At 42.4% G+C, this 25,232-nt stretch overlaps 1 protein-coding gene and 1 long non-coding RNA gene across 9 annotated transcripts; one reads left to right on the top strand and one right to left on the bottom strand.

The window, feature by feature from the left end:
- Positions 1-1,048: 1,048 nt before the first annotated feature.
- On the bottom strand, positions 1,049-24,140 carry MAEL (maelstrom spermatogenic transposon silencer). Of its 6 annotated transcripts, none has more exons than XM_064643495.1 (12): positions 14,819-14,965; positions 14,050-14,136; positions 11,819-11,921; positions 9,843-9,998; positions 9,462-9,503; positions 8,449-8,576; positions 7,635-7,689; positions 7,148-7,289; positions 5,884-5,946; positions 5,180-5,309; positions 4,909-4,987; positions 1,049-4,100 (listed from the first exon to the last, which is right to left on the bottom strand). In XM_064643495.1, exons 1-12 carry the CDS (start codon positions 14,948-14,950, stop codon positions 4,021-4,023), a joined length of 1,197 nt encoding a protein of 398 aa, XP_064499565.1. In that variant the 5' UTR covers positions 14,951-14,965; the 3' UTR covers positions 1,049-4,020. The 6 variants fall into 6 exon arrangements, with proteins under 6 accessions (XP_064499565.1, XP_064499566.1, XP_064499570.1 ...); XM_064643496.1 differs by having other exon boundaries at positions 4,939-4,987; XM_064643500.1 differs by lacking the exon at positions 14,819-14,965 and adding an exon at positions 14,230-14,259.
- On the top strand, positions 14,745-24,564 carry LOC135408312 (uncharacterized). Of its 3 annotated transcripts, none has more exons than XR_010427498.1 (3): positions 14,745-16,886; positions 20,293-23,210; positions 24,095-24,564. It is a non-coding gene; the product is annotated as an uncharacterized LOC135408312 (long non-coding RNA). The 3 variants fall into 3 exon arrangements; XR_010427493.1 differs by having other exon boundaries at positions 14,745-20,393; positions 23,101-23,210; XR_010427488.1 differs by having other exon boundaries at positions 14,745-23,210.
- The last annotated feature ends 668 nt before the right edge of the window (positions 24,565-25,232 follow it).

Here is a 25,232-nt window from a genome sequence, read left to right as displayed (position 1 = left end):
ACTGCAGGCTCTCTGTGATAATTATGCAGATTTTCCTAGAGATATCAGGAACAGAAAACTACAACTGTTTTGCAAGGAAATTGAGACAAGGCTTCCTGGAATACAGGTTTTCATTCACCCAACACTTACTCAGAAGAATATGACCTTCAGCACACACCACCACCTGACTGTGACTGCTCAGAGTGTCTGAAATGGAAGCAAGTTTTCCAGCTGGGTACGACTCAGCCCAGACCTCACTCCTGGGGACCTGTCACAGAACACTCCCTGTGGGATGAGCACCAACTGTGCCATTTCATCAGGGCTCACAGCACTGCTTCCTCCAGTCTGACATGCACCCAAACAGCAAAGCCCAATGCCTAATATTTGACAGACCATTTGGGATCCTAAGAGGGGGGAAAACAGCAAAAAGCAGCATCACAACCCTCAGCAGAGCAGTCTTCAGAGGCCTTGTTCAGAGACCTGCTTGAGAGAATCCTGTGGCATACAGTCCTGAAGAGAAAAGGGGTCCAGGTGAGCCTATAGATTTTTCAAGTACCACCTCCCACAAGATAAACAGTCAAACAAGCAGAGGTTGACCAAAGGACAAAACTCACCCATGAAAAGGAAACACACAGGAGATGGCAGCAGGGACAAGCAACTGGGGAGACACACATGCTGTGTGGGTGTGCAGGTGTGGGGATAGGAAAGCCAAAGCCCACCAAAAGCTCAATCTGGTGAAGCATGTGAAGGGCAAAAAAAAAAAAGTATTTCTGTGGATGCATCTGAATGGGAATAGGGAGGAGGTCATGAAGGACAAGGATAAAGCTGCTTCTGCCTTATCTTTACTGGGAAGATCAGCTTTCCACAACAAAATTCAAAGTAAAGATGTCAAACCCAGGTATTTCTGTATCCAGAAGAGAATGTAAGAGAATGCTGGAGCAGAGACAGTGGTCAACAGAAACTTCTTCCACAGATCTAGCTTCTGCAGTTTATTGAAAGGAGAGCCAGCAATGCACAAGTGACAGTTAATTCACAGCTTATACACACAGAACCAGTAACTGCTGCTTACTCTGTATTAACATGCTTTATTTTTCAGTATCAGTTACTTACTCTGAAGAGAATGTAAAAGAATGTGATTAAGAAGTCAATACACTGATGCCACACACTAGATCAGCAAAGTTGGCATCACAGCCCATTGCTTTCACAACCCTCAAACAACTGTTTCAGCCAAAGCCTTTAAAGAGTAGCAATGCATAGTTCAACCATTTGTCTACTATTATTATAAGAACAAAAATACCAAGTAACTTTCCAACATGTACGTAAAACCAGGATGATTTTTACCCATTCCTGTCATGGGAATGAGCACTTACACTAACAGGACAGAAAGTCAGGTCTGACAGAATCTATCAGGTGTCTTGTTTACAAAACCAACTCTTCAGCCAGTTCAATACATGTTGTACCTACACCCCCCACATGCAGAGAGTATCATCACTGTTACTTTTTACCACGTGGAAAGTACATGTTTAAAGCTCCCAGGCTGCATCACTCAAACTCTGCTCAAGGGCCATTCTGCCTTTGCTTGGTTTTATTTCCCCTTGAGAATCCTGTCATACAAGTGGGGAGAATTTTGTCCTGGTTGTGACCCACAGTTTGTGCCTTACCAGTCCTATTCCTTGCACTTAAGAGGTGTGCTAAAGTTGTAAGTCACCATCTTTCCCTCATCTTTACTTTCCTTTATTTAATGGAGAGAAGCATTAGCTGACTGTGTTTATTTTTCAAGAATTTATTTTCAGAAATTATTTTTCGGAATCTATTTTTTGAGAAACCAAATAGAGTTTCAAACTGCAAAGCAGCCAGGGAAGCAGAGCTCCAAAATGAAAGAATTTTCTATCATCCTTCAGTGGCTGTTAGGGATCTCCCTCAATATATGCAGAATAATAGTATTAAATGGGTTATCAAGTGAACGTACTTACTCTAATTATATAGATCTTGTGGTTTTCACTACAAAAAAACCCACTGTAGGTTGTTGGTTATTACAGTAAGAGTTACTGCTCCAGTTAACAGCCCACTGCTCCTGCATATAATTAGATCTTCTGCAGCTTATGTGCTATTTTAAGTCACAGGTGATAAGGTACAGATATGACATGGAATCCTAACGGTATTTCTCCACTCCTGCTCAGATTCTTTATCCCAGCCTTGACACAGAACACATCAAGCATAACAACAAATGTTCCCAGGTTTGTGCACCTAACTCTGAATGAGTATTTTAATAATACTTTTTGAAGGCTTCTCTTCTTTGTAAGAATTGAAACAAGAAGCTTTTATTGCAACGCTGAACTCCGAAAATAATTCAAAGATTACAGTTGTATGTTTTGAACTGTCAACTACGAAACTCAGAACTTCAACAACTCTGTACAAACACAGGGAAGCCTTCAGCACTACTGGATAGACACACTCATCCTGGTACCACATTCCCAGGTGCTCCAGGGGTGGATTTCAGTCTTAGAGGTTTATTGTCTCTTATTTGGTGAAAATTAGCAGGTAGGACAGCAGCCTCAAAGGAAGCAAATACAGAATAATACATGGAAATTCAGTGATGGGGCAAACAGTTACGTAAGGAGAATGGAAATGCCTCAGTGATCCTACAATACTGGAAGAAATGCCTCAACTGGCCTTCCAGCAGTTGTAACAGCTTTCCAACTTAAACAGCAATTGGCCTTTTTTGACACACTGATCAGCATGGCTGAGTTTATCCACAAATAATCCTCTTATTTTAGTTGGGTTTTGTGTTTTGTTTGCATTGGTTTTGTTGAGGTTTTTTCCTTTTCAACAGAATGAACCACCTAATCTTGAGTTTCAGTACCTAGAAGGAATGAAATAAGTACCTTCACAGAGGAATGAAATAAGTACCTTCACACAGTTAGTTGCCATGGAAATAGTGTTTCAAAGCTGGACCTCTGTTGGAACAAAACGTAGAAACAACTAAAAAAAAAAAAGATCATATTTCTGAGAATCCACTGCTTAAAGACACGTGGACAAGGCTCAGACAACTTTCTGGGAACTGGTCCCAGAAGTGTACCTCCATAAAATGGAACAACTAACTTCCCTGAAGAATGTTAATCAGTCTCCCACTTTTGTTATGTGCCCTCAAATAATTATGATTAGTATATACCCAGCCAGGCTAAACTTGCCAAATGTATCAGTTTGAATTTGATACTCTTTTTAAAAAAAATAAAAAAAAACCCAAAACACTTAGAACTTCTCTCCAGTCTGTAACTTTGAGGGACACGCATTTCTTAAAATGAAAACTGATGCAAATTTAAAAAAAAAATTAAAAGTTCTCCTTGTTTGTGATGTACACAATATAGTCTGTGCCTATAAGAACATAATTAGAAAAAATAAATTTGCCAAAGTATTTCTTTCAAGACACTTCATATCAAGTCTGCTTTCTTGCCTTGAAAGACCACTCAAATTTCTATAATTGATCAGTTATAGAAATTATAGATACCTTCAAATATAGATCAATTATAGAAACCTTCAGGACTACTGTACCTTTAAATTCCCCTTCATACCTTCAATGCTTCCCCCTGCATCATTTTTTGGAGAGAGACTATTATACACTGAAATTTTGTCTTCCACATGCAGAAGAAGACAAGGTTATTACAGAAGAAATAAAGCACTTGTTTACAGTCATATTGCCACCAAAGAATTCTTCCAACCCAATTATATTGATTAATCAATCTTGAATTTGCTCTCCACTCATTAAGAAACAGAAATAGTAGGGCATGTATTTTTAAAGATGCAACTGCCAGGTCCCTCCAAAACAAGGCTTTCTGCAGATAACAAACAAGATTTTTATCTTCTTTAAATCCAATCAGTAGTTTTATCATTCTAACAAGAACTTGGACTGTCAAGGGTTGCACACAAGGTGAAAAACTGCAGTCTCTACTACTGGTTTTCTTAGGGAAACAAAGAAAATCAGTCCTGAATGTAAAAAAGATTTTCAAATACTGAAATATTTGAATAGATCAGATGAACTTCTCAGAAATGGAGCGACTTCTCTTCCCTGTACGACACTTCTTTCACACCAAGGAGAGTCTTCACACCACATGGAGAATCACCTATTAAATTAAATACAGTTTGCAAATCAAATCAGCCTTTACAGCTTGCATAAACTAATGGAATTATTCTTCATATGCTGTGGAGTTGAAGCTATTCCATAGCTCTAATACAAACAGTTAAGACAGGTTGTGCTCTCTACAAACACCAAGACCGTAAGATCTCCTGATTTGTAAGCGGAACAGTTTCAGAGTTTAATTCAGCAGATCTTTATGAGCAAGAATGTAAGCTGCAAACTCAGAATTCTTACAGTTATTTATCTTGCAAACCTGATCCTGTTCCTCTGAAGGTGAGCCATGAACTGCCCAGAGGAACTGAGCTCAAGTGCCTTCCAGTAACGAACTCCTGACTTCAAAAAGACATCTTTAAAGGAGCAGTTTTATAAACTGAGTTGTGACAGAATACTTGCAACAAAGACCGGATGAGTTTGCACATGTACTGATTTAACAGCAAGGAGAGTATTTCCAAGATGGCCCTGGCCTCAAAGCACCTAGGCATATGAGAACAGACTTCATGTAGCAGAAAAGTAAGGGGGTATACATCAGAGAGCAACATTTGTAAGAAAAGCTAAATTTTGAGAGACTTTTTTGACTCTAAGATTGTGTCCAGTAAGAAAAGGGCAGCTCTTCATGTTTGCGTCTTCCAAAATTCAGTGAAATCCATATGCAGGAATAGGCACAGCCCATGCAGAACTGGGTAAGCTTTATGCCACTGACAAGCAACATTTAAACCCAGAAATTTGAAAAAGCAATAAGTGGATTAAGTTTAAATATCTCTTTTCCCTTAAAAATGTGAAAGTTTGAAACTCACGATTAGAAGGGATAAACCGACGATCCCGACTTGGAGCACCGAAAGGTCTGTCATATCCAGAACTCTCAGCTTTCGTTTTCTGTATGAAGAAATAAACATTCAAAATGAAATGTGTGTTCTAAAATGCAGTATACACCACCACCCACGAAATCCATGAATTATGGTCAAAAAACCCACCAGTTTATCAGTCACAAAGGACAGCACCCAGAGAGAAAACAGCTCACTCAAATGAACTAGAAATAAATCAGGGTATCAGCTGAAAGAATCTGACCTGCCAACCAGCATCCAGTTTCACAATCCTGGTACTTGTGCTTTGATCACAATGAGAGACTCCCAGAGGTAGGTGAGCTGCTGTTAGTGGGACTCCATACACATTGGCTAAAGATCTACTGATGCAGTAACTTGATCCAGAAAAAAAGAAAACAAGGAAAGTTTGGCTAAGAGGGCTGTATGGAAGGACAGCATTTTGAATTCTTCAACTGGGAAACAAAAGCAATCTGAGATGCACAGAGCAGAGGCACCCTTCCTAGACCACCAGCCTGTTCTACAACTACACACACAATGAAAACAACTGCTTCCCCACACTACCACATGCAGCACTTAGAACTGTGAAAGGCAACACACAGCAGCACCTGCAGAGTTTTCTGAATGAAAGACTATTCATTATTGCCTCTCTAAGTGCTGCTACTACTACTGACTGAGATCACAAATGGTATTTCCTCGTTTCCCACCTATTTACTTCTCCCTTCTCCACACCAAAAAGATAACAGGACATTACGACTCTACACTATACATAAGGCAGTACAAAAGTTTGCAAAGTAGAGAGACACTAGAATATGCTGAGAATTTCTCACCACATACAGTAAACCTCTGAAGAAAAACAGTGAACTCTAATGCAACTGACACTTCTCTACTCTGTAACAGTGACAGAATAAAAAGTCATCATCCTGGAGACGACTCCCTAGCAATACTCACGCGATTTTCTTACAGGATGCCAAAGCACAGCAGATTATATCGTTCTCCTCGTGCCACTTGCACCTACATGAAACAAAAGTTCAGGCTCATTTCAGAAGCATTTACGTTGTGAACCAACATGAATAGTTGGTCAGATGGAACAGGAGTAAATATTAAAAATATTATCTTTTCGTCACAGAGACAATGTAGTACCTTGAAAATTTCACAGAGGAGTAGAGTTCAATAGTTGTGCCCTAAGTAGTTTATGCAGAGTTAAAAGTCTGGTTATCAGGCAACCTGCTCTGTGCTGAGGTGGGGGGCAGGGAGAAAAGACAACCCTGAGAGACAAATGGAATTTTAAGGTAACAATTTGAAGTTTCCCATTAATGTGAAACAGTTTCTCATAGCATAAGCATCGTCACTGTCCTCTCCAAATGTGTGGTTTAGAGTACAATTTTCTATTCTCCTTAAACTCTTCTTCTAGTGTGAAGATACCCGTGGAAATGCAAAACCACCTGACTACAAAAAGACAAAGTGACACCCATGAACCCAATGGGTCTTGAAATCCATATTCCAAGCAGACTTCTGAGAATGATTTAAGTGTTTTTTAAATTCACTAAAATTTAAGGTCAAATTACTGGTTCTTCAGCAGAGGAAAAGTTAAAGTCTATTTCTAAATTAACTGCATCATCACCCAATAGGCTCCTGCAGTGTTTCAAGCTACACACCACTTTTGGCACCAACACAGAAGAATGTGAAAGCAGGAAAAGCTTTACTGTTGAAGACATAGGGGGGGGGAAAAAAAAAGTAAAGATCCTATGGAGTAAATAGGATTCCAGCTGTGTAATAAAACACATTTCTTCTGGAAGAAAAAAAAAATAGGATCTAGCTTAATCCTATGCTTGAGAACTTGATTTATATCAGTGGCAAACATACTTTGTCCCTCATCACAGCAGTAGCATGAAGCATTTGATGTATAGCAACAGCCAGGTCCCATCAAATCACACTTCTAAGAGTCTGAATCTTCTCACTTCTGTGATTTCCAGTTAAATGCTACAATGTATTTTATTCCCATTTTTACCCCCCTCCTTTAAATTAGGCCTCAGACTCAGCATTAAAACGCCACCTGTCTTTACACTTCTTCTGGGAAAGTAATCTTCATTTCCAGTTGTACTCATGATGTGACAAGAAGCATTTCTGATTGGAAGGCCCAGCAGCACACAGGCTGTTTACAGAGCACCAGGACATGCTAACACACACTTACACAAAGAACTACCCAACTTACCTGGTGTTACTGGAGAAATCCCACAGGCAGACATCTAGTTTTCTAGACACCCATGTCTTGGATGGCTCCTTTAGGAATTTCTTCAGGTACAGTTCTACTATCAGGTCTTCTACAGCAAAAAGCTGCAGAGAGCTCTCAATGCCTACAGTGCAGTGAAAATCCAGGCCAGGAGAACAAGAGTCAGTGAACATTCTGCTCAGCTCACTTCTCAGTCAGTCCCTGTTTATTGCCCAGCCTCTTACTGTAGCATCAAAGCTCAAAGTTATTCCATTAGTACTTTCCATAAAATCTGGCTTCCCAGCAATGTGGGCTTTCTCCACTGACAGGGAGAAACTAAGAGGAAGAAGCACTCAAAGTAGGTGACCACCTTCTATGAACACTCTGAGACACGATTTTCAGACCAATACAGCCATCCATGACTACATAACCCTTATTTCTGGGGGCAGGGGGGGGAGAAAAGGAAGGGCAAAAATGATGCATTTCCTACCTGCTACGGTAGCCATTCGACCGAGGCACCAGCTAATTCGGAACCTGTCGTTAGACTGGAGGGAAGGAAACTTCTGTCACCTCTAAGGAGCACAGTATGAATTCTGACAATTTGAAGAACTTCTGACTACGCCTGAAAAAGTCACCTCCAAACTAAAACTGTTTGTGTGACTGAATGTACACTCTGCCTGAAAACTATCTGGAAGAGGAACCAAGTTTCATGCATATCTCTTCAGAGCCATCTATCTACAGATGGAGCCCAAGGTCTTGACCCTCCCAACCTTCTTCAGGACTAAGATAAGCCTTGAATGGAATTGATAATACACCTGTTACGAAGCTTAAACACCTCTGAATCCTAACATTTTATTTTGCTCCTTGGCAAATGAAGCTTGAGCAAAAATTAAGAGACATGGTATTCTCATGGGCAAGGAGTCACAAAACCAGAAAAACATCCCTTGAAAAAAGCAGGGTTGTATGGTTATTACTGAGCACATTTAATTTAAGCCAATCTTAGAAAGCCCTTAACCTAAGTCAAAACAATGTCAGAGACCAACAAATCCTGTTCATCAGTAGGCTAGAGCCAGAAGTACAGGCTGAAAATAAGAAGATAGAAAATCAGGTCTCTGCTTTATAAAAAGATTAGCTTCTAGAGGCCATTTCTTCCTGCGTGGAACTGGGACACTTTGGACATGAGTGTCTTTTCCCACTCATTTGCACACTGATCAGGTTTTAGAGCAAAGTATCTTCTTAGTCATCCAACAGAAGTGAAAGCAGAAGTTTAGATTTAGAGCATCTTACTTCGACCTTGGCCATACCCTGCAGAAAAAGCGAGGCTGGACCCCTGTGGCTGGCTGGGCAAACTCAAGGAGTTCCTGCAAGACAACTGCGTAACAAGTACGTGGAAGATGAAATCCAGATATAGGGATCTTATGAGTTTCAGCACCTAATGGAGGAGAGGGAAGGGGGGCAGGAAAAAAAAACCAAACACAAAAAGTTGTCAAAGTCCTGTTCCTTAAATGATACAGCTCCCTCCTCCTTTCTACCTTTTTCTATACATATATGTATACGCACAAGCACACACTCCTCCTCTTCTCCACTGGCAGTGTCTGTGATCAGAGCTATCAAAACCTTGCTTCTGTCAGCAGAAGCCTGGCAGGTCTGGGCTGTGAGCAAACACACACACACTCCTGCCCCTTTTAAAAGGCCATTATCCAAGTATTTGACATAGGAAAACATAAGCCAAGCTCGTTCCCTCTGTACACAAGGGGAGGAAGTGCCCTAACAGAAACAATTAGGAATCTATAAACATTACTAAAAGTCGTAAGGGAAACAGGGCAGGCCAAGCCAGACACAACAATGGCATAAACATTTTAACTTTGTTGATATAGATAAAGTTGTAAATATAACTTAAGTATAAACCAGCATCTTTGAGATACCCTGTCATTAATTAGCACTTTACACTGAAGATACACACAAGGACTATTAAAAGAAGGACACTCTGCTCAGACGGGCTTGGTAGGCCAGAAAAAGTTGTCCCATTTAAGAACAACATACTGCAGTTACTATTGCATTAAAATAGGAAAACAGGCTACAAATAATTCTGCCAATGACAAAACCATTTTGAGTGAAGTGCTCTGCCACTTGTAGGTACAAGAAATATATAAAAGGTGACTGTGACAAGCCACTCTGACATCTCTTCTCTTTGAAATTTGACAAGTTCCCAGAAGGAGAAACTGCAGACTTACAAAACACTTGGCTACAGGTCAGATAAGCTGAATCTATAACTGTACACCTTTGCATATCATTCTTTTTCTCCACTGACACTCACCAGCAGCCTGGCAGTGGTACCGAAAACCACGTGGTGGTGCTTCTGCAGGAGGAAAAGAACAGTCATCATCCAACATCCACAGTGACAGATCCTTAACTCTCAGCTACACACCAATTCTCATACACAGAAGGAAACAGCTTCATCTTCCCTTGTGGCCTTGTTCAAGTGCCACAACTGTTTTTGGAAGAGCTATTTTCAGCTCTATGCATATCAAAAAACAAAGTACATTGCACAGTGTGTTTAGGTCCAATCAAGAGAAACATTCCTTGACACGAAATATAAAGCACAAACATCTGAAGGTCCTCCTGGATTTATTCCACCCTCTTTGAAGTTTCCTGCAGTTCTGACAACTGAAGCCATCCCTGCTTTCTTGGAACTCACCTGGCTCTATGAAGTGATGGAAATCAGCCGTGATGCCATCCTGTAGGGAGTACCTGACACACCCAATCTCACAGGGAAGGAAGCGCAGCTCACACTGGGATGGCAGCTTGCCATGGCTGTAAATGTCCAGGAAGTAGAAGATGTCTGTAACCACAGCTGCAAGGAAAAGAACAAAACCATTTTCACACAAGCCTCCAGAGGTTACAGCACATGACTGAGTGACGTAGGGTAACAACCAAATAAAACATGCAGATCTTTCCAAGATGACAAGGTAACTAATACTTATGCAAGAGTCAGGCGTATCAGTAGTCCTAGCACACCTTCCATAGATGCTACTGTGTGTAGAGATCAGGCAAAAAAACCAACCAATAAAAGCAAAACCAAACCAAAAACCCCACTAAAAAAAACCACCCAAAAAAACCCCCACCAAAAAAAACTCAACAATTAAAAAAAAGACAAAAAAAACCCCAAAACCCCCCTATAAAATCTCCCCCCAAAAAATCACCCCCTCAAAAAAAACCATCAAAAAAAAACCCCCACCAAAAAACCCACCCCAAAAAAAACCCACCAAAAAAACTCCAAAACCCCCTTAACCCCCCCCAAAAAAACCCCAAAACTCCCCAAAAAAAACCAACAATAAAAAAACTCAACAATAAAAAAAAAACCAAAAAAAAACAACAAAAAAACCCAACCCCTCCCAAAAAAAACCCCAACCCCCCCAAAAAACCTTTCCCCCAAAGCCCCCTAAAAAAATTCAACAAAAAACCCAACCCCCCCAAAAAAAATCCAAGAAAAAATAAAAACCAACAAAAAAAACCCAACCAAAAAAACAACCACCACCAACAACAAAAAAAAAAAAAATCCAACAAAAATAAAAACCACAAAACAAAACAAAAAAACCAACCAACAAACAAAACCCCACACACCACCAAAACCCACCAAAAAACCAATATAAACCCCCCCAAAAAAGCCAACCCCCAAACCCACAAGTTTTTAAGAAGCCTGGAATCCAACAGGAACTATTATTCCTTTTAAGGATAGGTCTCTTTGCACTTAAGGAAAATAAGGACGGGGAAAAAAAAATCAATATCTGCAAAGCAGCCTCACAAGCTCAATTTAGTAACTTACACAAGTTAAATGAGCTGGTAGTAATCTTGTGGGGCAGGAAGATGAGAAGTCAGCTAATTAAAAGGATTGCTTCTCCTCCGCCAAATGAGCTCCCAAAGAAAGCGGCAAGAACACCCAAGACAAATGTTAAGAAATAAATTTATCATTTACTAATTTAAAAAGTGCCCAATTATAAAAAAATATTTCACTGCACACCTTAATCCTTCTCTCCGTGACTGTCTCATAACGGCCTCACTGAAGTTTAAGGCAGACATTTATTCCTTATCTTTAAGTTCTGCCCTCTATCAAAAAAACTCCTTCTTGCTCCACTAAATAACAATCCATTTGAAGATGGGGTACAGATAAGGAAGGTTTCATTTTCCAGAGTTCTTTCAATAAGGAAGCAAGTCAGGATGTTATAAAGGCACCACGAGTACACATCCTTTCTTCTGTTCTCCCAAAGAGACCAGGCCATTGTTTTATTTAGTACCTCTGCCTTACAAATCTTGAACTTTGATATCTAATAACTCCTCACCCTTTAAAAAGAATCAGAAAGGACTTGAAAAATTACTTTTTCTTTCTTAAAAAAAACTTGAAATAACTGTTAAGAAACTATTAGTGGCCATACTCCCATCAAGCTAAAAAAACAGAAGACAGAATTCTTAGGAATTTGGGGGGAAAGGGGCATTTTCCATGACTTCACTGTACATTACCTTGTAGAGCAGTAGTAAAATACTTTAAAACAAAGGAGCAGTTGACACAGCTGGCTATTAGCTAAATGTAAACATCCTTTCTATAGATACCACTGAGAACATCCACAGAAGGCAAACTTTCATCTAGGAGGATCAATGGCTTTAAGATTACCATACCCTCATCATTATTCCAAGACACAGCAAGGGCATCTGGCAAAGAAGTAACACTGGGCATCTTTTTGGTCAGAGAAGCGGGAACTGGATCACCCAGATTATGTGTCTGGAAAAGATGAGAAAGTTTAAAAAAACCCAAAAAACAACCAACATCACAAAGAGTCTCACCCCAAATAAAGTCCTTCACCTCCTTATATCAGAGGAAAATGTAACATCCACTACAACAATTACAGGTTAGGTGCAATAAGTCTGCAGTTTATATAAAAGTGCCTGTATACCTTCAAGCCAGGAAGGCAATATTTCTCTTCAGTACCTTTGTCAACTCACTACAGCTTTAAAGAACTACAGCTAAGTTTGCAACTGTAATTAAAAAAAAAAATAATTTCTTGGGTTCAACCACTTATCACAGGCAAGGAACTCCTCAAACTGGAAATAAAAGCTTTTTTCCCCCCTAAGGTTTATGAATAAAAGCCCATGGCACATGTGTTAGTTGCCTTTGGGCAGAAACAAATTCATGAAAAGCTCATAGAGCCACAAGGAAGCCATCAGATTGCTCCAGCAGAGAGCAAGGAAGAGGGGTATGCATTCCCATAAACACTGAAAATCCATTCAGGAACAATAAGCTTTTAATAGGACAGGAAGAGAAACCTGGCAGGCTTACAGAATTCAATCATTCAAGACCCAAATTGGGAATAACATCCACATTCAGGTGCACTGATTCCAGACAAACATCTCAGCCAAAGTTAACTGGTTATCAGTTTGAATTATTTAAAACAAAATGAGGAATGATTCCCATCTAAGTAAGCTTTGGTCTTCTCCAAAAGGTGAACACAACCTTTCATTACACAAAATAGCTGTCTGTGTATAGGGCTGTGATAAATAAACTGAGATCACACAGCATCTCATATACACACATTTCCCTCTTTGCACTGACAAGCAGTAACAATGGTGCTCTTTATTTTGGTAAAGCAACTATTCCTTTTGCTGATTACAGACTTCTAAAATGCTACAACTTGTGGAATGAAATAGAGAAGCCTCCATTTATGACTTGCACTTAGTTTTCTATGATATATAGAAATGGAGTTTGATTAATCACATACTTTCAGCCTGCTAAATAACATGATGATCATCATATTTTAAACAGCTTCTTCCCTAACAGGCAGGCCCCCAAAAATCAGAAAACACTGCCTAACATCCCCCTACTAGTCTAGACTGACCAATTTAACTAATCCAGATTTACCAGTTCTGCCATTCTCTAGCATCACAGAAGTGTTTTAAAGTCCTGAAATTTATCCTCACCACTAATTCATAGTTCACAGTCATTATCTAGTAATAGAGCATGAAGAAGTAAATGCAGTACTATCCATTTACTCAGTCAAGCTCTTGCCTTTGACACAAAAGTTTTTACAATGCCAGCCAAGACTGGAATAAAATTAAGTTTTCTGACACCTCACATAATTCAAACTCTAAACCAAACTCTGCTTCAGGGAACTACTGGGAGAGGAAAAGAGACAGACAGAAACAAACAAAAGGGATACACACACCTTTTCAAGACAGTAAACAGCAGAAGCGGTGATGTGTTTACCACTATTTCCAACCACAACCACATTCATCTTAACCTAACTGCTTACTTTATATTGTCCTCCACCACAGCATTACCAGTCTCTTCATAACCAAACCAACCTAGAAATAATGGCAAAGTGCAATTATTCTATTTGTGAACAGGCTGCAACATTTCATTGACCTGGTTCACCACACAGCCACTGGAGAACAACAAATCAGCCGCCTGTAAGATGTGCTCTCAGGCCATCAGGCAAGAAACACCTGAATTAATGACACTCAAAAGCTACACGAACCTATGACCAGAAGTCATATCATTTTGCAGTATTATAAATTAAAAAAAGAAAATACTGTAAAGTCAGGCACTGGAAAACACTGCTAAACATCAAAGTAGGATGTTAGAGAAACACATTTTACTGGGTAAAAGAGCCCAAAGGAACGAGCCGTGCTGGTTTAAAAAGGTATGGAGCATTCTACCCTTCAATTCAAGCCAGAACAACTATCTGGACAACCTTCATAATGGTATGAACTACTACAGCAGCCATAACCTCCAGAGGCTGGAGGCTATGGAGAGCAGGGGACCTTCCACAGCAGCCGAGCTGACCAAACCCCAACCCCACTTACTCCGCCCTCCTGGTTTAGCTACTGAAGGGTGTCCCATTCTCAGCTCTTACCTCTTTCTCAGTTTTCTGAGAGCGATTCTTTCCATTCCACTTACGAGCCTTCTCCAGGTATGTCGCCTTTTCTTCCTCTGTCAGCGACTTGAAGGAAAAGGAACTGTTATAAAAAGGTTTCTACCTCTCCCTTCTGCTTGTGGCCCCACAAACTCCATGTTGTAAAAAAATTACTCTTACATTTCCAAAGGACATTATCGACGGGTGCCAAGCCTGACTCAAAACACTCCCAGTAGCTTTTTTTTCCCTAAGGACACAGTAAGCTTGGATTCCAAACACCCAAGCGAGCACGTGCTTTGGAAGGATCTCCAGGTGAGGGCACGCCAGCCATGCCACACCACAAACTAGGGATCCTCTGGAGCTACCACAAACTAGGGATCTCCTGGAACTACCACAAACTAGGGATCCTCTGGAGCTACCACAAACTAGGGATCTCCTGGAACTACCACAAACTAGGGATCCCCTGGAACTACCACAAACTAGGGATCCTCTGGAACTACCACAAACTAGGGATCCTCTGGAGCTACCACAAACTAGGGATCCCCTGGAACTACTCCTGCCAGCCAGGGATGCCACTCTCCAGGGCACACGAGCCAGGGGCCGCCCCGCCAGCCGAGGGGGAGGGCGGCACAGCGAGACCCACCTGAGGCCGCTCAGGGTGCCCACCCGAAATGCTAAACACACTGACACCGACCCGACCCTCCGGAGAGCCCGCACTGACACCGTGCCCCCCTCGCCGCCCTCCCCGCGCCGCTCGCCGCCCCCTCACCGCCCACGCCTGGTGGCAGTGGGGGATGGCGTCCACCACGCGGGCCACGGGCAGCCCCCGCCGCCGCAGCTCGGGCAGCTGGTCCCGCACGAAGCAGAAAAAGGGGCTGACGGAGCCTCTGCGCCGTGACATGGCTCCGGCCGCTCTCGCCGCGGTGGGGCAGCGCGTCCCTTCCCGAGCGGCCGCCGGGGCGGTGCCCTCACGGTTTTGGCGGCAAGGGCGGGGCCGCCATGACCCGACATGGCCGCAGGGGCGGCGCCCCCGCCCTGCTGCGAACCTGGGCTGTCAGAGCGGTCCTGAGTCAGGATCGGCCTAGGCCCGTTCTCCTAGAAAGAAGACTTAATCAATGCGACAGATAGCGGCCAACAAGCTCTAAGGATCACAGAATCACAGAATGCTGTCTACTCTCTTATACAGATCTGAATCGTGGGTCATCTACCGCCACCACCTGCGTCTCCTAGAACGCTTCCATCAGCGCTGCCTCCGTACAATCCTAAACATCCACTGGTCAGATTATGTGACCAATACATCTGTTCTAGAGCAAGCAGCAGTCACAAGTATTGAGGCCATGTTGCTGAGAACACAGTTGTGCTGGGCAGGGCACGTCTCCAGGATGAAGGACCAACCACCCCCTCCCTAAGATCTTACTTTATGGTGAACTTGCCACCGGCTGCTGCAAGAGAGGAGCCCCAAAGAGAAGATACAAGGACTCCCTGAAACAACATCTCAGCCTTGGCCATATTGATCATCATAACTGGTCTGCTCTGGCCTCCAGTCGGGAGGCCTGGACTCACACCATCTATAACGCTGCTGATGCCTTTGAGAAAGCACACAGGATCACCCTTGAGGAGAAAAGACAATGCAGAAAGAATCGTGCCTTGCAGAATATACCACCTAAGGAGTCTTTCTGCTGTGCCTTTTGCAACCGGATATGTCTATCTCGTATTGGCCTTTTTAGCCACCAGCATGCTTGTGTCAAACGTGGGTAGAGCCCTCCCCAAATCTTCGTTCACAAAGCCCAGCCATGATGAGGGGGTTGGAAAGGACCATAAACATCATCCAGTTCCAACTCCCCGCCATGGGCAGGGACACCTTCCACTATCCCAGGTTGCTCAGAGTTCCATCCAACCTGGCCTTGAACACTTGCAGGGATGGGGTATCCACGACCTCCCTGGGCAACCTGTTCCAGTGCCTCACCACCCTCACAATAAAGAACTTCTTCCTAATATCTAACATAAATTTCCCCTCTTCGTGTCCAGTTCTGGGCCCTCACTCCAGGAAAGACATTGAGGCGCTGGAGCGTGTCCAGAGAAGGGCAGTGGAGCTGGGGAAGGGTCTGGAGCACAAGTGTTATGAGGAGCAGCTGAGGGAGCTGGGAGTTTTTAGGAGAAAAGGAGGCTCAGGGGTGACCTGATCACTCTCTACAGCTCCCTGAAAGGAGGTTGTAGCCAGGTCTCTTCTCTCAGGGAAGAAGTGACAAGACAAGAGGAAATGGCCTCAAGTTATCTCAGGGGAGATTTAGATTAGATATTAGCAAAAATTTCTTCACTGAAAGTGTGGTCAGGCATTGGAACAGGCGGCCCGGGGAAGTGGTTGACTCATGATCCCTGGAAGTGTTCAAAAGGCATGTGGATGTGGCATTTGGGGACGTGGTTTAGTGGTGAACAGGGTGGTGCTGGGTTAATGGTTGGACTCGATGATCTTAGAGGCCTTTTCCAAACTAAATGATTCTATGATTCTGTAGTTCATCTGGGCCAAAACAGACCTCCTCCTGCCTCTCACTGTAGGGCTGGGCACTGGCTGGCAGGATGCCTGCCCTGATATCTGCATGAACCCCCTTGGCTCCCATTGTTTCATCTCCTCCTGGAGCAGCCTGGCTCCTGCTGCTCCCTGACAGCTCTGTAAGACAAGATGATCACGGTGATGTGCCTTTTCTGGTGCTTCCAGTAGCATTCAAAATGCTGCCAGGACATGGGGGCCTGGGTGAGAATAGGGGCCAACAAATCATGGGGGTAGTAGCCCAGGACATACAGGAAGGAGTGGAGGAAGAAGTGGAGACCAACTTCAGGTGAGAACCCTGGGTTTGGTTTTCAGATATATGACAGAAAAGTGGAGGATGTGAGAGGGCATGCGTGTGCTTGGAAAGGCAAACTTGCTTATTAAAAATAATTTGGGAGTTCATGTTATACAAAACTGAGGCTGCTGCTCAGATTGTCTTTTTGTGGGTTTGGGTTGTTTTTTGGTTTGTTTTTTTTGTGGTTGTTGGTTTTTTTTCCTGCCATCTATTTCATTGACATAACTGACACTTCCTTCACTGAAAGTTTGCACAGTTCAGATAAAATAAAGTTTGGAAATAATCTGATCTGTATCATCTTGATGAGTAGCACAGATTTGCTTCTGACCTCAAGCTTTCTATTGATCTCTCTCAAAGCCCAAATGATCTTCACTGGCCTGGTTTTCCTTGTCCAAGGCATGTGATGTCTCCCACATTCCTCACTGTTCCCATGTCTTTTGGGGGATCTCCTTCAGCATGTAGTTGCAGTTCCTGCAGAGCACAAGTAGTGCAGCAGAACAAGAGCCATCATGCTGCTTCTTGTGCAGCCATCTTCAGTGGAGTTGTCTGGACAATCTCGATAAAAATAAACGGTGTAGCCCTGACTTGAAAGATTCTTTGCAATTCTCTATCTGACAGTCCTGTTAAATCTGCTCTAAACTTAGACATGAGGATAAAAACAGCGATGAAACACCTCCATGCATTTCCAAATCGCTGGAAAACATTGCTTCTTTTCCTCAGTCTCGCTACTTTTTTCATCCTCTGGTTAGGTAATGTAAGGCTGTTCAGCTCCAAAGGAGGTAGCTCTTGTTTAGGTTTAAATATTTGGCTTAGCTGATTATGTTTGTCAGTGGTGGAACTGCTGTCAGGTAAGGTCAGATTAAATTGCTCCTGCATCTCCCTGGTGTCTGGTTTCTCAGAGGGTTAAAAAATGCTGGCACAGTTTAATCTTCTGGAGGCTCAAATCTAGTGAAAACAGTTTGGTTTATGTTTGTGAACCGCTTGCTAAATTTGCTCTTAAACATACAGAAGGAGTCAGTCACATAGCTAGAAACGTATAAAATTGTGATGTAACCTCGATGAAAACAGGTAAGCATTTTTAGAGTTACTTTTACTGCTGTGGAAATAATTTATATTCATGTCTAGTTCTGGCTACATTAAATGGTAAAGCTCTGAGGAGAGACTGCAAGAAATGACTTGTATCTTGTAAATATAAACATCTGCACAGAGTCTATTTTTTTTCAGGCGGAAAGGCAAGTATTTACTGTTATATTACTGTAAGAGTTGTTGCTAGGAGTGCATCTGTGCACTTGTGTTTTCTTTTTCTTTGCATCATTTTCTTTTCTCTCGTGTGCAGCTTTGGGACCCACCCTTTAGCAGCCCTTCCTTTTAAAGAAATTCAGATAATGGGTTCATCAACTGTTTGAAAAACACAAGGCTCCAGTAATAGCTCTCCTAGGGCTAGAGGTGTGGTTGGAAAATAAAATTCATAAGCAGCAGAGAGAGAAAGGATTTTCCTATGTGGGTTGTGGGGACAGAGAAAAGAACAGGGAACAGATCATCTCCAGAGCACCATGTCATCAGTATTCTCCCCCAGAGCCCTGAGGAGAGCCCAGTGCCTCTGATGAAACTCATGTTTTAACTCTTCAGTTGTCTGCTGTTTAACTTAGCTGGCAAAGGAGCTCTGTGGACCATTTACACTGATTTGTAAATAACTAATTTGTAGCACTGAGGCCATTCCAGCAGATGACAGCAAGTGTTGTGCCAGTATTTATATATTGCTTTTTTTTTTTTTTTTGGCACTTAATTCAATTAAGTAATGTGCCAACACTTCAGGTCCTAGGTACCTGGCCTTGGAAACACAGCTCCAGAATTTACAAAATCACTGTAAATGGTCCAGAGAACTCATTTGCCAGCCTGTGCTTTTCCATCAGTGCATGGAGTTTGCCACAGGTATCTCAAAATAGGGTCTGTGTACCCTAGTACTTTGTTGGCAGAAGAACTATCTGGAGCTTTTCTGCCAGTAATGTATATTCATTCATTCAGGATTCACGGCTATAATCTTTCCAAGGTATGTCTTGCAGTTGTTTGTCAGAAAGAATGAGCAAAGTTATTCCAAAAAAACACTGCAGTGACCACATCTGTTCTTACCCACTTGCCTGCTGGTCTGGGGCCATGTCACCCTCCCACAGAGTGAAATATTTGGTGTTTATGTTAGAGGAGTCAGGCCAGATCCATCAGCCCAAGAGAGGCGAGGCGAGTGCAACTCCACCCTCCCAGGTCCAACCAAAGGGAGGTCAAGTATGTAATCCCAGCCTAACCCAGCTCCTCCTGTTGTTTTGCCATTAGGGATGAACCATCCACTCCCCTCTCCCTGGCCCTCAGGGCACACCACCCTCTCACCTAGTACAGCTGATGACATTTAAGTCAGGACCTCCTCCTGTCTCTCCAGCCACTGTCACCCAGGCACGTGGACTCTCCAAGCCATGGCTTGACTAGAGGCTGGCACAGACGCCCCCACACATGCATACATGCAAAATAGGGAGTCCTTCTCTCAGAAAAAAAGTTATAAAGGAATTCAATAAGAAGAAGGGAATGGGCTGTGCATGACAGATAAGCACATTGCCCAGCAAACTCTTCACACACACAACTAGGTCTTTCTATCCCCTTATCCATTTCTTTCTGTTACTTGTTCCTTCCCAAATCATCTACATCTCTCTTTCTTTGCCTTTGATTCCTCCCCTAAGCATCCCATAAGAAGCCCTATGCTATTCTGAAATGCTCTTCCCTTGCATCCTGTAACAAGTCCTATATCCGTATGCTGCAACCTAAAGTTGCTGTGCTGTTGACTCATCTTGATAGGCTTCAAGTCTGCATCCTGGAGCTGAGGCTTCCCTGGGACAGCCCTGGGAGGGGCTTGGACAGGTTTTCCTTTATTCTGAGTTCCTATCTGAGCGTTCTTTCTCGTCCGCCATTGTGTCCCTGTGGCCTTTGGACTTGTGGAAATGGGCTGTTGATGGGCTTTTGAGACAGGTGTGGGAGGAGCCAAGGCAGGGTGTTTGCTGGGCTACCCCCATGGCATTGTCTCTCTGCACTCCTTTCTGTGTGTGAAGACAAGTTTTTGTCACAGCTGATGTCTTTCTCAGCCTGGTTATGGAGGTTTTAAATCTACAGAAGAATTTGTAGGTTTAAAAGAATTTGTCTCTTTGGAGAGTGAAACAAAGTGGAAACTTTGCCTCTCTGATCCAGTAACTATATTGTTTCATATGTAATGCATAGACATTTCAGGGATCAGAATCTGCAGGTTTCCCCTTCCCCAGGTGAATGATTTAACCAGTATGCTGCAGCTGCCAGCTTTCTCTTAGTCCCACTCCCTTTGACCTAGTGAATCTTTGAATCTTGGGTTTCTTTTTTTTAACAGTGCCACAACTGCAAAAGGACTTCAGGGTGCCTTACACCTCAGCTATGTGCTTAAGGATGTAACTTAGATCAACTAGGAGTCAGGAGGCCTTCTCACAAAAGGTAAGCCATATCACCCTGTCTTTGCAGGGCTTTGCTGAGTGTTAGACCCACTGTGAATGTCCTGGACCAGGCCTCAGACATGGTATCAGCATCTTTTCTCCAGGTTTCGCAGGGAACTCTAGTGAGAGCTGATATGCTTCTGTCTGCTCTCCAGAAACAGAAGGATTTGTGCTGGGAGCTGCAGTGCAGCAGGTCATGGAGTTGTGGGATGCATGGGACTTGCTGGGTGAGTGCTGTGACCCTGCTGAGCACCACCTTCCAGAACCACTGAAGCTGATACAAGCCACAGGGTAACCAGCTGCCCAGGTGTGGTACAGCTGCATCCCCTCCATGCCATAAATTTCAAATATCCTTAAAGCCATGCCTCCAGGGAAACCATCACATTGTTCCAGTATCCTGGACAAATACTGGGAAATCCTTAATATCTGATAAGAGAAGGAACTGGCTTCGACAACCCAAATATATGTAAGCCTTGGCTTGAGTGTTTGTTAGACATCTGTGTGCTCAGTACTATCTGGGTATGCAGAGAAGGAGAACTGTAAGCGTGTACTTTGACAGTACATGTGTGCTTTCATTCTCAAACTGCTTCTCAGTGAGGGTTTTTTTAGATTGCAGTTCTAAATGTTAGGTACCAAAATTTTTCCAAAGTCTTGTTTTAGATCTGGCCCCAAGTAGGATGCCCTGAGTAATTACAGACCTGTCAGAGTGACAGGGATCCCAGGCAAAAGAATGGAACCGCTGACACAGGAGTTGCTTCAATAATGAATTAAAGAAAAGTAACGTAATTAATGCCAATCAACGTGGGTTTGCAGCAAATAGATTCTGTCACATTGGTCTGTAATTGCATCAAAAAGATACTAAGTGTGGTTACTAAAGGTAATGCATTCAGACACGTGAGGCATGTGACTTGACCACACAACATTGAATCAAGGATACAGATTTATGATACAGAGACCATCCAGTCTCCAGATAATGCATTAGCTTAGGATGTCTCAAAATGTAATTTTAAATGAGGAATTGCAATCACACTTTTTCACGAGATCTTTCTTAGGTCATTTCTTGGCTGCATACTACTAAATGTTTGTTGGTACCTTTGAAGGAAACATACAGTCATCACAGTTACTTGCAAATAATACAAAGACTGAGGGAATAGTGAATAACGTAGGTGATACAGTGGGATCCCCACCAAAGAGGAGATCCCTGTGTGATGCTGTGTCAAGAGGACTAACAAACAGCATGATCCTTGGAAGGAGAAACAAAGAAATATTAAGCAGGGATGATGATGCTGTAGTACTTCTGCTTTCATCCTTTTAGCAACTGAGCCTGAGATGGTCTCTCTATTTCTGGTGTTAGCTCAAGAATATAGCAAAATAACAGTCTGTTGAACTTCCAGAGAGGATGTTAAGAGTGCTTTGATCATAGTCTGTCATTACCTCTGTTCAGAAATTGCCTTAAGAGTGCCCTGTCTTTGAGCTTGGCAGTACTAGAAGGTGAAGTTAGATAAAATTAGGGGCAGGGTGAGGTCCCTTCCATCCAAAAGTAATCTGTGATTCTTTTTGTAACAAAACAGGGTGCAGTTCAAACTACATGGATGTAGCGTGGCAAAGTGATGTGGCCTGTTTTATTAAAAAAGCTGGATTAGAGAGTCACAGCAGTCTGGGTTATGAACTCCAGGTCCCTGAAGGTATTTTTGCTGCCCACGGTTTCTCTACAGCCAAAACCTTAGAGGGTTTAACAACTTGTTATCTCCTTGGTTATCTGTAGATTCGCAAGCAGAGTTTTCTTATTCCTATACTGTGTATTTTTGCTTATAGTGACACACAGGATTGTGAGCTGGGATGATTCACTTGTGATCGTGGTGTGCCTATATAACAACTTCACAAAACATTATTGCTGACATGTCCTTAGTGTTTGACTTAAATGAAAATTTCAGGTTCGCCCTGAAGTGTAGGAAAGTTATGCTGTGATTTTTGGTATCTAAAAAAAAAGGATCAGGAGCAACACAGGAAATTTAGACAGAGAAGTAAATACTATAGAAAGATGCTGTTCTCCTGGTTTCTTTCTAATGCTGAATTTGTATTACAGAACTGAAGGCTCATTGCAATGAGAAAGTCAAATTTCTCCATTAAATATTCTAAACACTTCTTGGTACAAACACCATGGTTAAAAACAAAAGCAGTTTGTATATCCATATCCCTCACTCCTGACGTTAACGGGAAGTAAAAGCTCTGTATTACTGTGCTATCAAATGTGGCAAGGCAGCTCGAAAAAAACCCCAACATATCCTGAGTGCATATATTTCAGTGATGTCTTGCTGTGAAGCTATCAACGATTAAAAAGAGATTCCAGTGTGACAAAGCAAACGAGGAAAAGTTTTAGTTAGTAGCTATGCTGAAGAGACTCACTAAATGCTGTGAATTGATGGTGTGTCACCTAATAACTTCTGTAGTGTGCTGGTCTCAGTACTGAATCAAGAAAAGCAGTGTCTACTGGCTGAATGTAGTATGACATCCCAGAAAGCTGCTGAAATCGCTGTTTCTATGGAAATTTCTACAGGGGAAATCCAGGGGGCTGAATGGCAAGAAAATCTTCATGCAGCACAGTGGGTTTTCAGGGATGTTTCCGAGATGGGTCATTCTGAGTGAGGTGCTGGTGTAAATCATTCCACGTGCTGGTAATTTAAAAAGCTGACTCTACTTATCAACAGAGGAAATGACCACAAAAGACTGGTACTGGAAGATGAAAGGAGGGAGGGAGGAATGAAGTACTTGGCAAGGAGAGAAAAAAGCCAGCAGCTCCTACAGCATGAATAAAAAAGTGAGTTTGTTTGTTTCCCTATTGTTCAACCGAATTTGTTCCCGATCCCATTGCTTAGAGAACTCCTTCGATGTCAAACAGTGTTGAGGTGTGGTATTCTTCAGATTCAATCTGGGGCTAAATTATGCAGGACAAGCAGGGAGAAGTTACTGAGGGAGATGAAGGTTTAAGTCTACCGGTATGTTGTTTTTCAAGGGACTGAGAATCCCTGCTGGGCCGTGGCTCGAAGCCATCTGGCTAATTGCATAGGAATTTCCCCACCGTTTGAGGGTGAACTGGGGCTAACTGCAGTCATACAGCCTTCTGTCTCCAAGACCCGGCTAAAAGGAAGGACAACATCCCAACATTAACTATTAAGCCAGCTCAGATGTTGCAATACTCAGATCAAAGGTCTACAGAGATCTGGAACGTCTATTCCGGGCTTGGGCATCCATCACACGTGGATGTATACAAATGACAGCTCACATTAAATGAAAAGGGACCGTACAGTGAGTTTATGAGAATTTCAAAGCAGATATAAATCCAACGTTACATGCAAAACAATGGTGCTTCCGTGTATTGAAAATCTTTCCTTCCTTTGTCGTGAGTCAAAAGTTTAGCACAACTGATGTATGCCAAACTTATTTGCAAAAGCTGGAGGGGATTAAAAAAAAAAAACCAACAAAGCAGCAAAAAACCCCCTAGGAGTAGCTAACAATAGTGACCCATAAGGGATTGTACTGCTCCCAGTGTTAAACAGATGAGATAATATCAACATCAACATTGTCTCAGGAAACTCTGGATCAGACTCCCGGCCAATTAAGTCACAAATCAGATTTTGAGGGTTATCAGGAAAAATGGCCAAGGGAGGGAGAGAAAAATAACGTGTTATATTCACGTTTTAGGAGTCTTAATTCAGCCCATACAGACCTTCATGGATCGTATCCTACAGATATATAACAATGGCGAGGCAGGCCCTCAGCTGATGCAGAGTATCCACCTGAGTTTTCTGGATCCACAGGTATTTCTGGAGGCTGAAGTGGCCCGAGTGAGAGTTTCTACTTTGTCTTCCACCTGCAAGTATGGACAAAGGCAGTGGGGTGTCAAATTTTTGTGTGCTAAAGGAGAACACCACTGTGGGCTGTTGCATATATACATCATTTAGTGTTAACAGAGGCTTACTTCTTAATAGTGACTTTTAGCTAGTACTGCAAAACAGTTAAATTCATAAGGTATCAGGTCAGAGGAACATCAGAACAGTGATTAGGGTGGGTGTGTATTTTTTTTTTAATGCAATGTTGAATAAAAATAAGCTTCCATGTGAAAAATATTTTTCAATAACATTGAATAGCTCTGAATAAAACACTTAAAAACAGATTGGCTGCCTAGGGATTGTCTCCTTGCTTAATTCTACTTTAACTATGCTAACAGAGGGACTACATCTGTTTAAAAACAGCCAAGGATGTTTCAACACACCTTTTATCACAGCAAACATGCTTTTTCACTCAGAAATTATTGATCTTCTTCCATTCACACTTGTTAAAATAAGCTTATCTTGCCTGTAGAGAAGTTCAGTCTGAAAGGCAAAATGATGAGGGATCTACAAGCACCTGGAAAATACCTGCTAGAAAGAAAATAGCTTGTACAGTTTTATTGCAGGCACCCCTGTGCACTCTTTTAGCAGTGCTTTGCGTTAGGAAAATCAGAATTGTTCGTGTTCTTTGGCAGATTCCAGATGAGATGAAGACTACTCCCATCTCCCATGTGTATCACTGATATCTGCATCATCCCAGCTTTGGCTACAAAGACCAGCCAAGCCCCTGCAAGAAAAATGCCTGAGGGTTAACAACAAATGTGCAAAGGGGAGCTGTGCTGGATGCTGTGAGTGGTGAGTGCCATGTTGGAAGGTGCTGAGCCACCAAAGGAAGCATGATGCTATTTTAGCCAGCTCTAGGCCTATGAATAATTCCACTGACTTATTAAGTTTTCACAGAAACTGTAAAAGTTTTAAGTACAGTGAGTGTGTATCCATGTGGCTTCACT

The sequence above is a fragment of the Pseudopipra pipra genome, chromosome 2 (genome assembly GCF_036250125.1).
Source record: "Pseudopipra pipra isolate bDixPip1 chromosome 2, bDixPip1.hap1, whole genome shotgun sequence".
Classification (NCBI taxonomy): domain Eukaryota; kingdom Metazoa; phylum Chordata; class Aves; order Passeriformes; family Pipridae; genus Pseudopipra; species Pseudopipra pipra.
The sequence above is the reverse complement of the archived record's forward strand: the minus strand, read 5'-3'. Positions and strand labels throughout refer to the sequence as shown.